The 14,988-nt window shown below is 35.2% G+C and overlaps 1 protein-coding gene across 1 annotated transcript; it reads left to right on the top strand.

The window, feature by feature from the left end:
* The first annotated feature begins 13,182 nt into the window (after window positions 1-13,182).
* Window positions 13,183-14,880, top strand: LOC110779611 (uncharacterized). Its single transcript, XM_021984099.2, has one exon. It carries the CDS (start codon window positions 13,183-13,185, stop codon window positions 14,878-14,880), a length of 1,698 nt encoding a protein of 565 aa, XP_021839791.2.
* The last annotated feature ends 108 nt before the right edge of the window (window positions 14,881-14,988 follow it).

The raw sequence follows: 14,988 nt of genomic DNA, 5'->3' as shown, positions 1-14,988 counted from the left end.
AAGTCATAAAATCTTTCTTTATCTTTTGTTACTTTCAACAAGGAAGACTGGTTGTCTTAAAATGATCTAGAAATCAATCAACTTTCAAAAGTCCATCAAAATAGAGCTTTTGAATGTTAACTTGTTGATATGGTCTAAGCAACAATGCCAAAGATTAGTGGAACTCAAATCAAGGGGTTGATTTGAACCTAGTAAAGTTCTTATTGTTAAAGAGTTGTTTGTTTTAATCAAGCATATTGACTCAACCCGTAAATGACCATTTCACTCAAATAAACAAACAAACATTGTTTTTGTTTTTCTTGAATGTGAGTCTTTCTGTGTTTGAAAACAGAAATTTAGGTATGCTGATTATGGAACAAAATAGCCATTTAGTTCCAGCCTTTGAAAGGACTTTAAAACAAACTAGATGACCCTACAACTAATGTAGCATTGCCATGCTTCATTTCCCACTTGTGGGTCATTAGTGTATCCTAGCTTCCATTGTTTGAGTTATTACCGAAGTAAGAACCTCAAGCGGTATATGATACCAAGGAAGTTTGATTGCTAGGTCACTTCTCTTTAAACATAAATTTATAGGTAGAAACGGAATCGTAAATTCCTTTCATTTGTTCCTCGTTTTCCTATTTCTTGTACCCTTTCTTATAGTCTTAAGAATTGAATTCTTTAGTGTTGACTTTTATATTTTTTTAGACATGTCCAATGTCACTCCAACAAGGTTCTTTCTATTTAATTTATGTTGAATATTCTGTTTCAACTAGATGATCTTACCAGAAGCTTCTAAAGTTCTCTAAGCATCGATCTATTCGAATGTCTAGGGTCTAGACTCATTCGAGAATTAAATGGAAAAAATATTTTAGGTTGTTAACCATTGGTAAAGCTGAGCGTTTAAACTCAATGCTTTATGATCTCAAAACTACATTGTATTTTGAATTCACAAGCACCAATTGGTTTGCCATTCGATTTTGATATTCGAAAACAACCATAAAAGTCGCTAAAAGAAACGTACATTTTAAATTACTCATTTTCTCTCATTTCCGTGAATCGTTCTTGGATTCACTACCAATCGAGGAAATTTACTGTTACCTTTCTAAAAGGATTTACTGCAGTGCAAGATATTTAATTATAAACAATAATTAAAACATACATTGAAGCATGCAAAGTCTAAACATTTATCATGAATAATAACTTGAAAAATAAAGCAATCATGCAATTTCAACAAGTTATTAGCATTTTATTCGAATTTATTGTTCCGGCAGGTGTGAATAAAATGATTCCAAGATCCTAAAATCATTGAAGAACTAAGCACAGTTTGTCGACTTAATCCTAAAACATCTTAGGTAAGCAAAAGCCTTTTGCTAATAATCTAGAAACTATTCTTGGTTGATAGGTACGTCTAAGAACTTATTAGGTAAACCTATCGATTTTGCCACGACATAAAAGGACTCCTTACTTATATCGTTGAGTTTCACCAAAACTAACATGTACTCACAATTATTTGTGTACCTTGCCCCTTTAGGACCAATAAGTAACACCTCGCTGAGCGAAAACTATTACTAGATTGATGTAAAGGATATCCAAGCAAGTGTATATTTTGGCATGGCACCTTTTAACTCAATTTTTTTTTAAAGTTTGGAACTGAAGGCTCTTACTATGTTGGTTAGATTTTAAGTGAACTAAAATCCTTAATCATGCAACATAATCAAGCTATTGATCTCATGCATTTTAAGACATATTTAAAAGCAATAAATAACTTAAAACATGCATAAGATAAATGTGATCTGGTATGGCCCGACTTCATCTTGAAGCTTTGACTTCAAAGTCCGTCTTGAAAATCTCCGTGGGAGGCACCATTTTCTTCAAATAGGATAAGCTATAACTAATTACAACTATTTGATGGTACGCAGACCATATTTGAATTGAAAAATAACTTTGGTACTTTAGACCAATTACATTCAAATTAATGGTACGCAGACCATATTTTCTATCCTATTTGGGCCATACTAGTCACTTCATAACCTGCAAAACAGTACATATACAATATATACCATTCACCCATTCATTATCATGAATGGCCCACATAGCTGGTTAGTAAAATACATTATGCATCACGTAAACATTTGCAGCAATTAATCAAGGGCACTAATAATCTACCAATTATTCAGTCCTTATTAATTCTAATCAAGTTGTTTTAGCCTTAAGGATTTGTAGACCTAATCAAGAGTTTTATGACTAAAAGGGCTCCCACTTAAACCAATAAATTCATATGCTTTACTAATTTTAAACATAAAAATGTATTTCAAGTCTAACCGGAAACATACAAATTTAATTAAAATTTAAAGCTCATATAAATTTATAATTGAATCCAAAAGTTTAATTTAATTTCAGTCGTATTTAAATTAATTCATGATTTTAATTTTAGTAAAATAATTAGAATAAATAAAATTTATTATAATTACAATATTCAAAATTAAAATCTAAGAAATTAATTTAAATTATTAATTTTAAAATTAATTAAAATTACGTAAACTGAAAAATTTCAAATTAAACATTCAAAACGATCTAATCGCAACGCAAACACCATACGCATCGCACGCCCATGGGCCGCACGCACACAGCCATCGCTGGCCATGTGCGCGCAGCCCATGCGCTCGTCGCATAGCTGCTGCATCTTCCATCGCAAGCCATCGCACGCTATGGTGCTCGCTGCGCGCGCGCCAGCGCTCGACGCACGCGAGCCATCGCTCGCTGTGCGCGCTCGCCAGCGCTCGCTGCGCGCGCTCCATCGCTCGCTGTGCGCGCGAGCCATTGCTCGATGTGCGCGCGAGCCATCGCTCGCTGTGCGCGAGCAATTGCGCGCGTTCAACGCTGGGCGCAGCGCTCGTGGCACGCGAGCTTGCGCTCGCTGCGCGCGAGGCTGCGCGCGCTTGCGCGAGGCAGTGCGCGTCGTGGCGCAGCTCGCTTGCTGCCCACACGCGACTGCCTTGGCTTGCCTTTCGCCCATGCCCATTCGTCCATAGCTCGTGGCCCACGACACAAGGCAGGGTTGCTGCCTTGTGCTCGTGCACCATGCCTTGCTCATTGCATTCGTGCCGCACGGGCGACGAGCTCCTTTGCTCGTCGTCGCATGCCCGCACTATACAACACCCCTTAAGGGTAACACGAAGCGTCCATTGCTTTGTGCGTGCAAGTTTTATGAACGAATCGCATAAAAATTTAAAATTTATATTTAAAATTAATGACATATTAATAAATAATATTAATTTCATAATTTTAGGGCGAAAAATCGAAAATTTATTATTCAATTGATTTCCGATTATTATGGATTCAAGTCTAGGTCATAAAAATTCAAAATTTATCATAAATTTACAATTTTTATGGTGGTTTTTAATCATAGGTTTCTAATTAAATTATAATTAATTATGAAAATCAAATTAATTCTAAATTATTCTAATTTTCAACAAATTAATCATAATTACAAATTAGATTGCATAATTAACAAGGCTAGGCATTCAAACTTGTTAAACATATACAGTAGGTCAATCAAAAATTCAAGATTTATCAACAAGAATCGCACATATTTAATTTAACATCTTAAATTTACGAAATTTTGCATTCGAAAAACTAAAACCTTCGAAAAGTCATAGTTAGGCTTCGAATTTGAGAATTCTGGGTTCGGCAGAAAAAAATTATTTTTGTCAAAATTTTAGAATGCCTTTTACATGCGGAATTGACACAAAAATCACTCGATTTGGATGAGTAACGAAGAAACTGCCGAAAAACTGCGTACGTATAATTAAATAAACGCAATTTGCAATTAATTAACAATTACGAAAATTAATCACCCCTTTTAATTCATGCAAATTTGTAATATTTAACCATGTTCATGCAATTTAGATTATGAAAATAATAAGGGGCTCGTGATACCACTGTTAGGTTATGATACATATGACAATTCATAAATCATGCGGAAAAACCATTTAGCCAGGAATACATATTATTTACACATAATCATATAGCATAATTTAGATGCATACTCTTTGTTGCGTGCCTTCCCTAGCTGCGCCCGAACCGAACAAGAACAAGTCTTTAGGACTCCAAGTGTCGTCCCTCCGTAGATAGTCCACAGCACGTCCGGATCCGCCTTAAGATTGACCAACTAGAATCGCCCTTAAGGTACTAGAATTTTCGGCACTCTTAGGTAAGAAATATGGCTGAATTTTTCTCTCAAAACTCACTTTGAATACTTGAATTAATTTCTTAAAACTATGTGACCCTAGGCACGTATTTATAGAGTTATGGAAAGGGAATTGGAATCCTAGCAGGATACGAATTAATTAAACTTAGAATCCTATAAGAACTCTAATTAATTAATTTATCCTTTTAGGAATAGGAATTTAATCATATACTAATTCTAATAGTTTTAGGAATCGTGCATGAACACAAACTCACACACACACACGGCAGCCACGAGGGCCGCCCATGCGTGCGTGCGAGCAGCAGCCCACGCAGCGAGGCCATGGCCTTGGCGCGCGCTGGGCCTGCCTTGCGGTGGGCCTGGGCGCTGCCTTGGCTGGGCGCGCGTTTGGCTTGCTGGGCGATGGCCCGACTTCGTGCTGGGCCTTCGTCCGGCAGGCCTCGTCCGATGCTAATTCGTACGATACGCTTCCGATTAAATTCCCGGTTCCGGAATTCATTTCCGATACGAACAATATTTAATATTTCCGATTCCGGAATCAATTTCCGTTTCGAACAAATATTTAATATTTCCGTTTCCGGAATTATTTTCCGATTCCGATAATATTTCCGATTCTGACAATATTTCCGTTTCCGGCAATATTTCCGATTCTGGTAATATTTCCATTTCCGATAATATTTTCCGATACGTACCATGTTTCCGTTTTCGGCAACATCTACGACTTGGATAATATTTATATTTCCGATACGATCCATATTTCCGTTTCCGGCAATATCATCGTTTCCGGAGTATTCATTTCTTGCCTGTGACGATCTCAGCTCCCACTGAAACCAAGATCCGTCGATTCTGAATATCCATAGATGGAGTATCTAATGCCATTAAATACTTGATCCGTTTACGTACTATTTGTGTGACCCTACGGGTCCAGTCAAGAGTAAGCTGTGGATTAATATCATTAATTCCACTTGAACTGAAGCGGCCTCTAGCTAGGCATTCAGCTCACTTGATCTCACTGAATTATTAACTTGTTAATTAATACTGAACCGCATTTATTAGACTTAACATAGAATGCATACTTGGACCAAGGGCATTATTTCCTTCATAATAACCCACATGATCGTTCACCAAAACAAATATGAATCCACATAATATAATTCACATCAACAACAATCATGTAATGTCCTTGACAAATAGTGTGGTCGCCCTAGACTTGTACGTACCTTGAATACCTAAGCGTAGGGTCCACTTTACAATACGAGCACTCACTTAGAAATCACCTCCTATCACCAAAATAATGAAACTTAAATTATTTCCATGTTCATTAAATTTCCAGCAACTTTATAAAATCTTAAACCTTATTTAAACTTTAGAATCCAATCGTTCTTCAATAAAATAATCGTCTCAATTTGCAAAACCAATCCCTAGTATGAAAACATACTTTTTCCGCCTTTAAAATCAATAAAAATCAACACTTTAAGCCTTTATATAAATCTGAAAATATAATTGATTATCATAATTAAAATCATCACCTAATTATGCTAATCAATTGACTCATTAGGTCTAGGTTAAAACCCTAACTTGAAAATCCCAATAAAACCAATTTAACATCACAAAAATCAATTCTTTATTAAATAAACGAATCTGAAAATTCATGCTTTAATAATTAAAACAAGCCTAATGAATCACAACACATAAATACTCAAAGCACGGTGTTCATAACCGATTCCCAGCATTTTAATTATTCAAAACAGTAATAATAATATAATTTAAAATACGAAATTGAAATAGAATAGGCAAGGAAGAAGATAATTATACCAATCCGACCTATAGCACGGAACAACCACGAATATAATGTGATTGGGCGAAAAGAATTGAACAACGAACGAACAAGCAACAACGACAAAACACAACGCACTACCCGAGTGCGTGTGCGCAGCGACGAAGGGACGAAGGCAGCAGGGGCGCGCACAGCAGTGCTGGGCGAGAGGGAAGGGGCGCGCGCGCGCTGGGGCGTGAGGGTGAGCAGCAAGGTAGAGCGACAAGAGAGTGTGGGAGAGAGGCGTGCGCGTGTGGCTGGCGAGAGGAGAAACAACGCACAGCAGCACAGCGAGGGCGAGAGGGAGTGTGGGCGACGAGGGGCGATGGGCGAGCAACAAGGGCACATCAGCACACGAGCGAGCACGAAGGCACGAGGCTGCTCGTGATGTGCGGGGTTGCGGGCCGGACAAGAGGGAGAGGAGAGGAGAAGTGTGGAGCAAGCAAGAGAGGAAAAGGGGTTTATGACAAAATAGGGGGATCATTTAATGAGGGGAGTCCTATTTATAGGCTCCCAAATTCTAATGGGCTAGGCTTAAGGAATTAGAATTGGGCTTAGGGAGTTAAACGATTGGGCTAGCTTAGGACTTGAATTAAATTCTTTTGATTGGGCTCATTTAATGAAACGAATTGGACTTTTCATTTAAAACCCAAACCTTTTAAAATTACTTGCGACCCATTAAATTTCCCGACTCGAAAATTAAATTCGTTTCGTAATTAATAAAAATAATAAATATTCTAATTAATTAAAATACATTTAAATAATATTTAAATGCGAAATAAATTCCAAAAATCGTAAAATTCTTTATAAATATAATAAAATATATTTATAAATAATATAAAAATACGAGGTATTACAGAATGTATGAGTTCTTTCATCAAGAAGTGATGTCCTCACTTTTCGTGTTGGTAGCAAAAGCCCTCCGATTGTTAAGACAGTCATCTTCCGGAGTGATTAGTGTTTTTCTTGGTAATCCGCCTAATCTATCTAGTTTCAATCCACGGGCATCTTTTTGTATCTTGTATGTATCAGCCTTTGGGGGACTTATCAAACGAATTGTGAATGCGTGCTTGTGGTGATGTGTGTTGTTTTACTTATATGTGTGTGTAATTTTATGAGTTATTATATTTAGAAAATACTAAAGATTAGAAATAGTATAATTAGGAAGGTTCTATATGTAGAAGTACGAAGTACTATAATATTAGTTACGAAAAATTAGAATTATATTATTAGTTACTAATGATTTGAAATAGTATATTGAGAAGGCACATAGTACAAATGATATTTGAAGCCGTGGTAATAGTTTTGACTTTTTCAAATGTGTCTGACGCCTACTTTATTACGAAGTACTTACATTTTGGCGCCGATACCATACTTTTAGCGCCAAATTTGAAGAAGATGGAAAAACGCGGCAAATACAAGGAAACCCTTCTATATAACTATCATGAGTTATAGTCTCTCTCATCCCAGCGTCCACCCTTCCCCCCTCTTCTTTCTCACATAGTATAAAACACTAGAATATCATAATTTTTAATATGTCTGCCAAATCATCATTTTCTCCTGCAAACTGGTCATTCCCGTCGAATTCAAACCCCCCTCATATAGCCACACATGTCGTGGGTACCGATATTGTCTGGGTTGCAGGAAAACGTTGCAACTGTGCACCCCCGAAAATCGCTGAATTCTGGGTAGTTTTAACGAATAACTATCCGCTAAGACCTTATTACAAGTGTAGAGTTTGCGGGTTTTGGGAGTGGACACAAGAAGATGATTTAATCAGGAAAACACCAAATACTTCACCTTTTGGTATGATATTTCGAAGACTAGAAGACGCCGAACATTCGCTCTTCAACTTGATAAAGATCGGAGGAGCATTCCTGTTCATTGGGGCGGCAGTGATGTACCTCAAGTAGTCAAGTGATTCTGAACTAGCACTCGTTTAATCGTAGTCGTTTTATAAGTTTAATGTTAAAGGTAATCGTTTTGTAAGTTATTCTGGTGGATTACCGAATTACTGGTATTCGACTTGTAGTACATGTTCAATCTTAATCGCCACGATTTAGGGGACGTAATATGATTTCATTATATATTAGTGATTAGTTTATATATTCTTGTAACTCGACCCATTTAGCTCTGATCTTTGAATGTAGTGACTCATTTTGACCAAAAAAAAAGAAAATAGAACCGAATAAAATTGTATATTTTGTCTCCGGTTTCATGTCACTTCAAATTGTGCCGGTACTTTTAATTGGAGTAGTTGTATGATTGAACATCAAATGTACGAATTCTCATCAATTCTGAATCTTACATGTATTACCACTTCAAATCTTACATGTATTACCACTTATCCTCATCAACCTTATGTTTCTTCTTCCTCATATCAACTTTCAATTTAGGCTTCTCCCCCTCAGTAGCGCCTAGTACAGACCTCACAGAACTCTGAATTCAAACAACCACAACACAAACAACATTACACATTGTAAGCATTTATGAAAATTCTAATCACTTGTTTTAGGGGTCAAATCAATTGTGAATCTCACCCCCCATTTTTTCCTGCTTCCCACCTCCGCTTGGGGAATAAATGGCCTCTTCATACTGGACCTCATCTCGAGACAAAACCTTTTTAGAGGTCTGTAGATTCAGAAACATGCAAAGTTACTTCATTAATCCATAATTCAATTGGGAAATCACTTTCCACCTTTAATCCATAATTCAATTGGGAAAAAGTAACTTCCCCAAATTTAATCCTTAATTAACTCCAAAAAAGCTCATGCAAAACGAATATCTTTAAAATCCTCGAATTAAATTTAGGGTTCGTATCAGAAATCGACTTTTAGGGTTTTCGATTTTAGGGTTCATAACAAAACCGAACAGGAACAAGTGTAAAATACAATTCAATTAAATCAACATCATTCATTAATTAAATTGCAAGAAGGAGATGAAATTGGAACTCATTAGACTGATAATCAACTTTTATATCAAAATTCAACATACAAATCATTACATTATTACCAGAAATCAGCATAGAATTAGACATCATTAATTAAATTACATACCTTGTTGATGAATTGCAGGATGAACGAAGAATGATGAGAGAGAAAGAGGATAACGAAGGAGAGCAAAATAGATCTCCAAAATAATGAAATAGGAGAGAGAAGAAGATTCGGATATGGAAGTACCTATATTCCAAAATTCGAAATTTCAAATCCAAAACGGGATAACGGGGTCAATTTATGGCCAAAGTCAAACCCGTTTCATTTTCTACCAAAGTTACCATCATACCCTTACTACCCGTGCGACATGACGACAACGTCCCGCTATTAGAATTTTCGACAATAACAGCTATTATCCTTAAGGGTGCAAATGAGCCGAGCCGGTCAATAAACTACTCGGGCTCGGGCTCGTTTAAAGCTCGTTCATGTTCGTTCATTTATTAAACGAGCCGAGCTTGAACAACATTTGAAGCTCGCTTAATAAACGAGCTTGAACATGAACATAGGTATGCTCGTTCATTTAAGTTCATGAACTACTCGTTCATTTATGTTTATGAACAACTCGTTCATTTATGTTCGTGAACAAGTTCGTCTAGTTATGTTATGTATCATATTTTACCATATATACGTTTTTCAAATATAAATAAATATCATGTTTTTGACTTTTGAAATCTATAATAGAATAAAAATATTTTGAAATAAAATTTTAATTGCTAAATTAATGCTCTTTGACCTCTTTCTAAGTTATTAGTTTGTTTATCAAATAAAGTACTCCCTCTGTATTTATTTAAGGGATACACTTGTCTTTTCCGGCCGTATTTATTTAAGAGATACACTTGTCATTTTTAGTAACTTATCAACCCCACTATCTAATTAAATAATCTATCTACACCCCACCACCACTCCACCATCATTCCCCACCCCCTAAAATGACATGATCCCCACTTGGTTTACTTATTAAAATATCTACCCAACCCCACTTGTTTTATTACTTTATTTCATTCAATTATTCTTCTTAATACCCGTGTCCGACCAAGTGTATCTCTTAAATAAATACGGAGGGAGTAATGTACTCTAATCTTTATTACGGAGTATTTGATATGATTATAATTTGTTAGATTTTCAAGTGGTTTTACTCTAAATCTCGTTTAAGAAAACTCGTGCATGAAAAATTCTCGTTTATAAACTCGCCTCGATTAATAATTGAGTCGTTCACGAATAGTTCGCGAACACAAAATCTTTTAAACTAACCGAGTTTGGACAAATTTTTGAGCTCGGAAAGCTCTGGCTCGGCCTCAAGCTCGCATAAATTAAATGAACATGAACAGGGTAAAGCTCGGCTCGTTTGCACCCCTAATTATCCTGCACCGACTCCGCCAAAAATGTGCATTATGCGTGGAAATCTATATAATTAAAGTAAAGTGGTGGGCTATGAGAGGTGAGCAAATCCCCAATACTCCCCTCTCAGCTATGCCACATCATATGTCACGTCAAGCCCATTAAAAGAGCAACCATTCAATCATGCACCAATCAAGCAAGGAAATAAGGATAAAGTATCTAAAATGGTGACAATCTGACTTAATTAAAGTCAAAGTTTCCAAAATAAGCCTAAAAACATCAAGAATAAGGAAGAAATAATATGATTTCCAAAATAAACCTAAACAAATATCTGACACACTATAAAAATAAAAAGAATAAGTATGTATAAGAAATTAATCTACAATGCTACATGTTTTTTCCATAGAGAAAAATAAAAGTTTAAAAATTTATTTGAGAAAATGTGAATTAGACAAAATGGAACCGTATACCTAAGTTTGACTAGCTAACACATCTAAGGTACACTGAGTACATATACCGTGCACACATTTTTCCCTTACATATGCATATCATGTTTGATTATTTTTTACTTGATTTTTTTTTACCATTAGATTCTCTTAAACCATGGGAACAATCAGAGTTTACATTTGATGAATTATTAAAATTGAATTTTAAATTATCAATCACAAAAATTGGTTGATAAATTATCGTGTAGTTTTAAAATTTGACTTTTAGTTCCCTTGAATACTCGCTGAGTCGTTTCTTCTGTTTTCAGGAAAAGAGATATTCATTGTCATGTAATCTTAGGATGTACAATTAGCATGAACTTTATAATTGCCAATTGTCATGGACAAACTAATTTTATGAACTTTACAATTACCAATAATGTATCCCTTTTCAAAGCCAACTTTTGTGAAGTTTGATGTTCACCGAAATTATCTGACTTTCCTCTAATCAATCAATATTTAAATTGCTTAAGCAATAAAAATAAAATAAAACTTGCTCTTAATAGCCTATGTAAATAATATTATTTCTTAATCTTTTGCAGAACATGATGTACTTTGTATATCAATAATTTTGTTTTATAAATAGGAAAATTTAATCCAACCTTTGACCGATTTTCTTTTATTAAGCCCACCTAGGACATATTTTTTAATAATCCCACCTTTATTACCCAACAACTTTTATTGGGCCCAACAGGTCATAAAACTGTTGTAAGCGGCATTATTTCTCTACATGGCAGTACTCTCTCTCGATATATTCAGTCATCATCATCAATTCATCACCATCTCGTTGACTTTTTCACCGATTACCGGCCACTTAAGCCCAATAAAAGTCGTCGGGTAGTAAAGGTGGGATTATTAAAAAATATGTCGTAGGTGGGATTAATAAAAGAAAATCGGCCAAAGGTTGGATTAATATTACCAAATTTTCCAAATAGGAACTAAATAATCAAATATGTTATAACCATATGATTATAGCAGGATTAAAGTTATGTTGTTCATATGAAATTTCAAGTAAGCATAATGTGCATAGACAATATGAATATAAATTTTGATGCAATTTCTTTTATAAGGCGCATGATTTCATTAGGATTATAAAGTATTCACATAAAATCTCTAACACGCAACACGTACATAATGCTGGGCACAAACTAGTTAAATCTAATATATATATATATATATATATATATATATATATATATATATATATATATATATATATATATATATATATAAAGGAGGCATATTTGCTGAAATATTAGAGCGCCAATTAGGATTACTAATGGTTTCGGCCAATGAAAAATAAGATTTTTAATTTATTTTTGAATTAAAAAAATCGATTGCTACGTAGATAATTAATTAAGTGTCACGTGGATATTCTAATTAATTAATTATTAATACTTCCTCCGCTCCGGAAATATCGCACCATTTGTTTTTTACACTATTCACACTACAACTTTGACCATTTTTTGTGATTTGTACGTAATGAAATTTTAGTCATGTGGGGTCATGTTAGATTCGTATCAATATATATATTCTAAATAATATTTTTATATAATTTTTACTTGCACACGATTTGAGAGATTAAGAGTCAAAGTAATGGTTAAAAGAGTAAAAGTCAACCATGGTGCGATATTTACGGAACGGAGGAAGTATATATTACTCCACCCAAAATCAAACACTCTAAAAATTAAAAAATAAATCTAAAATAAAATTCATCCAGAATCAAACACTAATCTAAAATAAAATAAATAAAATTCAATTTAAAATCAAACATTAATCCAATATTAGAGCATCACGTGCCACATAGATAAATAAATAATTAAGGGTCACGTAGATATTTTTATTAATTATTATTAATATTACACATATACAATTTCATCCAAAAACAAACACTCTCCTAATTAAAAAATAAAATCTAAAATAAAATTCAATGCAGAATAAAAAACTAATCTAATCTAATATATAAAATTGGTACTTCATTCTTAATTAATTGACACAATAGAAATAGGCACATATTAAGAAAAGGAGAGAGAGTGCAAAAAAGTACAACAACCCATGTGATGTACTTTAATTAATGTCAAAAGAAATGGGGTAATCCAAAAGGCAAGTGGGGACCTTCTCCTTAATTACAAATTAAGGTACAATGTAAGGAGGGAAAATGAAAACAAAATTGGTTTTCCCTCCAAACATTTAATGAAAATTTGAAAAAGGGGGCAAACTTTACAATTTAAATTTTGGAGAACTTTTTTGCCCTAAACTCTTATAAAAACACAGCCCCATCAAAATAACTCCCACCATTTACAACTACAAAAAAACACTGCTACTACACTTCATAATTTCACTCACATCACACACATGCACTTGTTTGACTTGAATTTGGAAAGCCACGATGCTGAAAGCAGCTTCATGGAGTATGCACATCCCGTGGGAGAGAGAGAGTTAGCTGTTGCTGCTGTTGCTGTTGCTACAGGGGATCCTTTTATTGAAATTTCTGCTGAAGAGCTTGAAGCGCTTGAATTTTCTGCTATGGTTGACGAGGATGATGCTGACTTTGAAGATAACGAGGTATGGTACTTAAGCGAACCTGAAAGTGAAAGTGATAGTGAAGAAAATGATATTCATGATAATCAACAAACTGAAACAGAAACTAATTTGCATGATAATCAACAAAATGAAACTGGTTTGCATGTTAATCCCATCTTAACTAAAAAAAGACATGAACAAGATAACAAAGGACGAACTCATCTGGCACAAAGGTTGTTGGTATTATCGAGAGACTGGGTGAGATTACCAACAGGAGTAAGCCAACAATTACAAGATGAATTCGACATAAGCAGGTCTACAGTTAGTAGGATGTGGAAAAATGTTAGAGAACAAGGAAAGCTAGGTCCAGATCTGATTGATGTGAAGAATAAAAAAACAGGGAAGGTGGGGAGAAAACCAAGAGACTTTGACACTGAAATCATGCTGCAAATAAGTCAAAAAGCAAGAACCACCATACAAAGTTTTGCATCAGCACTAGAATGCAGCCCTTCGATGGTGTATAAATTGTTAAAAAAAGGGATTATCAGATCACATACGAACTCTATCAAGCCAACAGTTTCTGCAGCACACAAAATCACTAGATTGAAATGGATTTTGGGTCTCACCCTTCCAAGAACAGTCACACAACAATCAACATTCATGTCACTTAGCAATTTTGTGCATATTGATGAAAATTGGTTCTTTATGAGCAAAAACACGCAACGATATTATCTACTGGCAGGCGAAGAAGAACCTTACCGACATATTCAAAGCAAGAACTACACAGAAAAGGTGATGTTCTTATCGGGAGTGGCAAGACCAATAATAGCTAGTGGTGGAGAGGTTATATGGGATGGGAAAATAGGGATTTGGGCATTCACAGATGAAGTTGCAGCCATCAGAACAAGTAAAAATAGAGAAAGGGGCACCATCGAGACCAAAGCAACACCATCAATAACCAAGAATGTCATTAGAAGGAAAATGCTCGATGAATTGCTACCAACAATCAGGGCTAAATGGCCGGCTAATGCATGTAAAACTATTTGGATACAACAAGATAATGCAAGGCCACATATTTTTCCTAACGATCCTGAATTTCTAGAGGAAGCAAATAAATATGGGTTTGACATTCACTTAATCTGCCAGCCAGCACAATCTCCTGATCTGAATGTTTTGGACTTGGGATTCTTTAGGGGCATACAGTCACTACAACACCAAAAGTTCCCAAAAAATGTCACGGAGTTGGTTCAATCAGTGCACGATGCTTACATGGAGTATGACCCTAAGAGTCTAAACCACACATGGCTACAACTACAATACGTGATGGTTGAAATACTAAAACAGAAGGGAGGGAACAACTACAAGAGTCCACATCAAGGCAAGAAAAGACTAGAAAGACTTGGTTTGTTGCCTACCGATACTCAAATCCAACAACATATCATAGATGATGCCGTTGACTTTTTAAATGAGGGTTTTGTGGTAGCACCAGGGGCATATGACTATGACATTGATATGGAAGATGCAAATTAACAGTTACTGCATACATTTTGGGATGTTATAAAGTTTATTTTGGAAGTGTCTTAGCCTAATTCTACTAACTAATGTAATATTGATGTAGTATTGATGTGTAAAAGTTAG

This window comes from Spinacia oleracea, chromosome 5 (genome assembly GCF_020520425.1).
Source record: "Spinacia oleracea cultivar Varoflay chromosome 5, BTI_SOV_V1, whole genome shotgun sequence".
NCBI classification, from domain to species: domain Eukaryota; kingdom Viridiplantae; phylum Streptophyta; class Magnoliopsida; order Caryophyllales; family Amaranthaceae; genus Spinacia; species Spinacia oleracea.
This window is presented reverse-complemented; position numbering and strand designations above follow the sequence as displayed.

Bases quoted from the DNA above. Each gene is read 5' to 3' on its own strand.
- LOC110779611 (XM_021984099.2), top strand. From the start codon at position 13,183: ATGCACTTGTTTGACTTGAATTTGGAAAGCCACGATGCTGAAAGCAGC.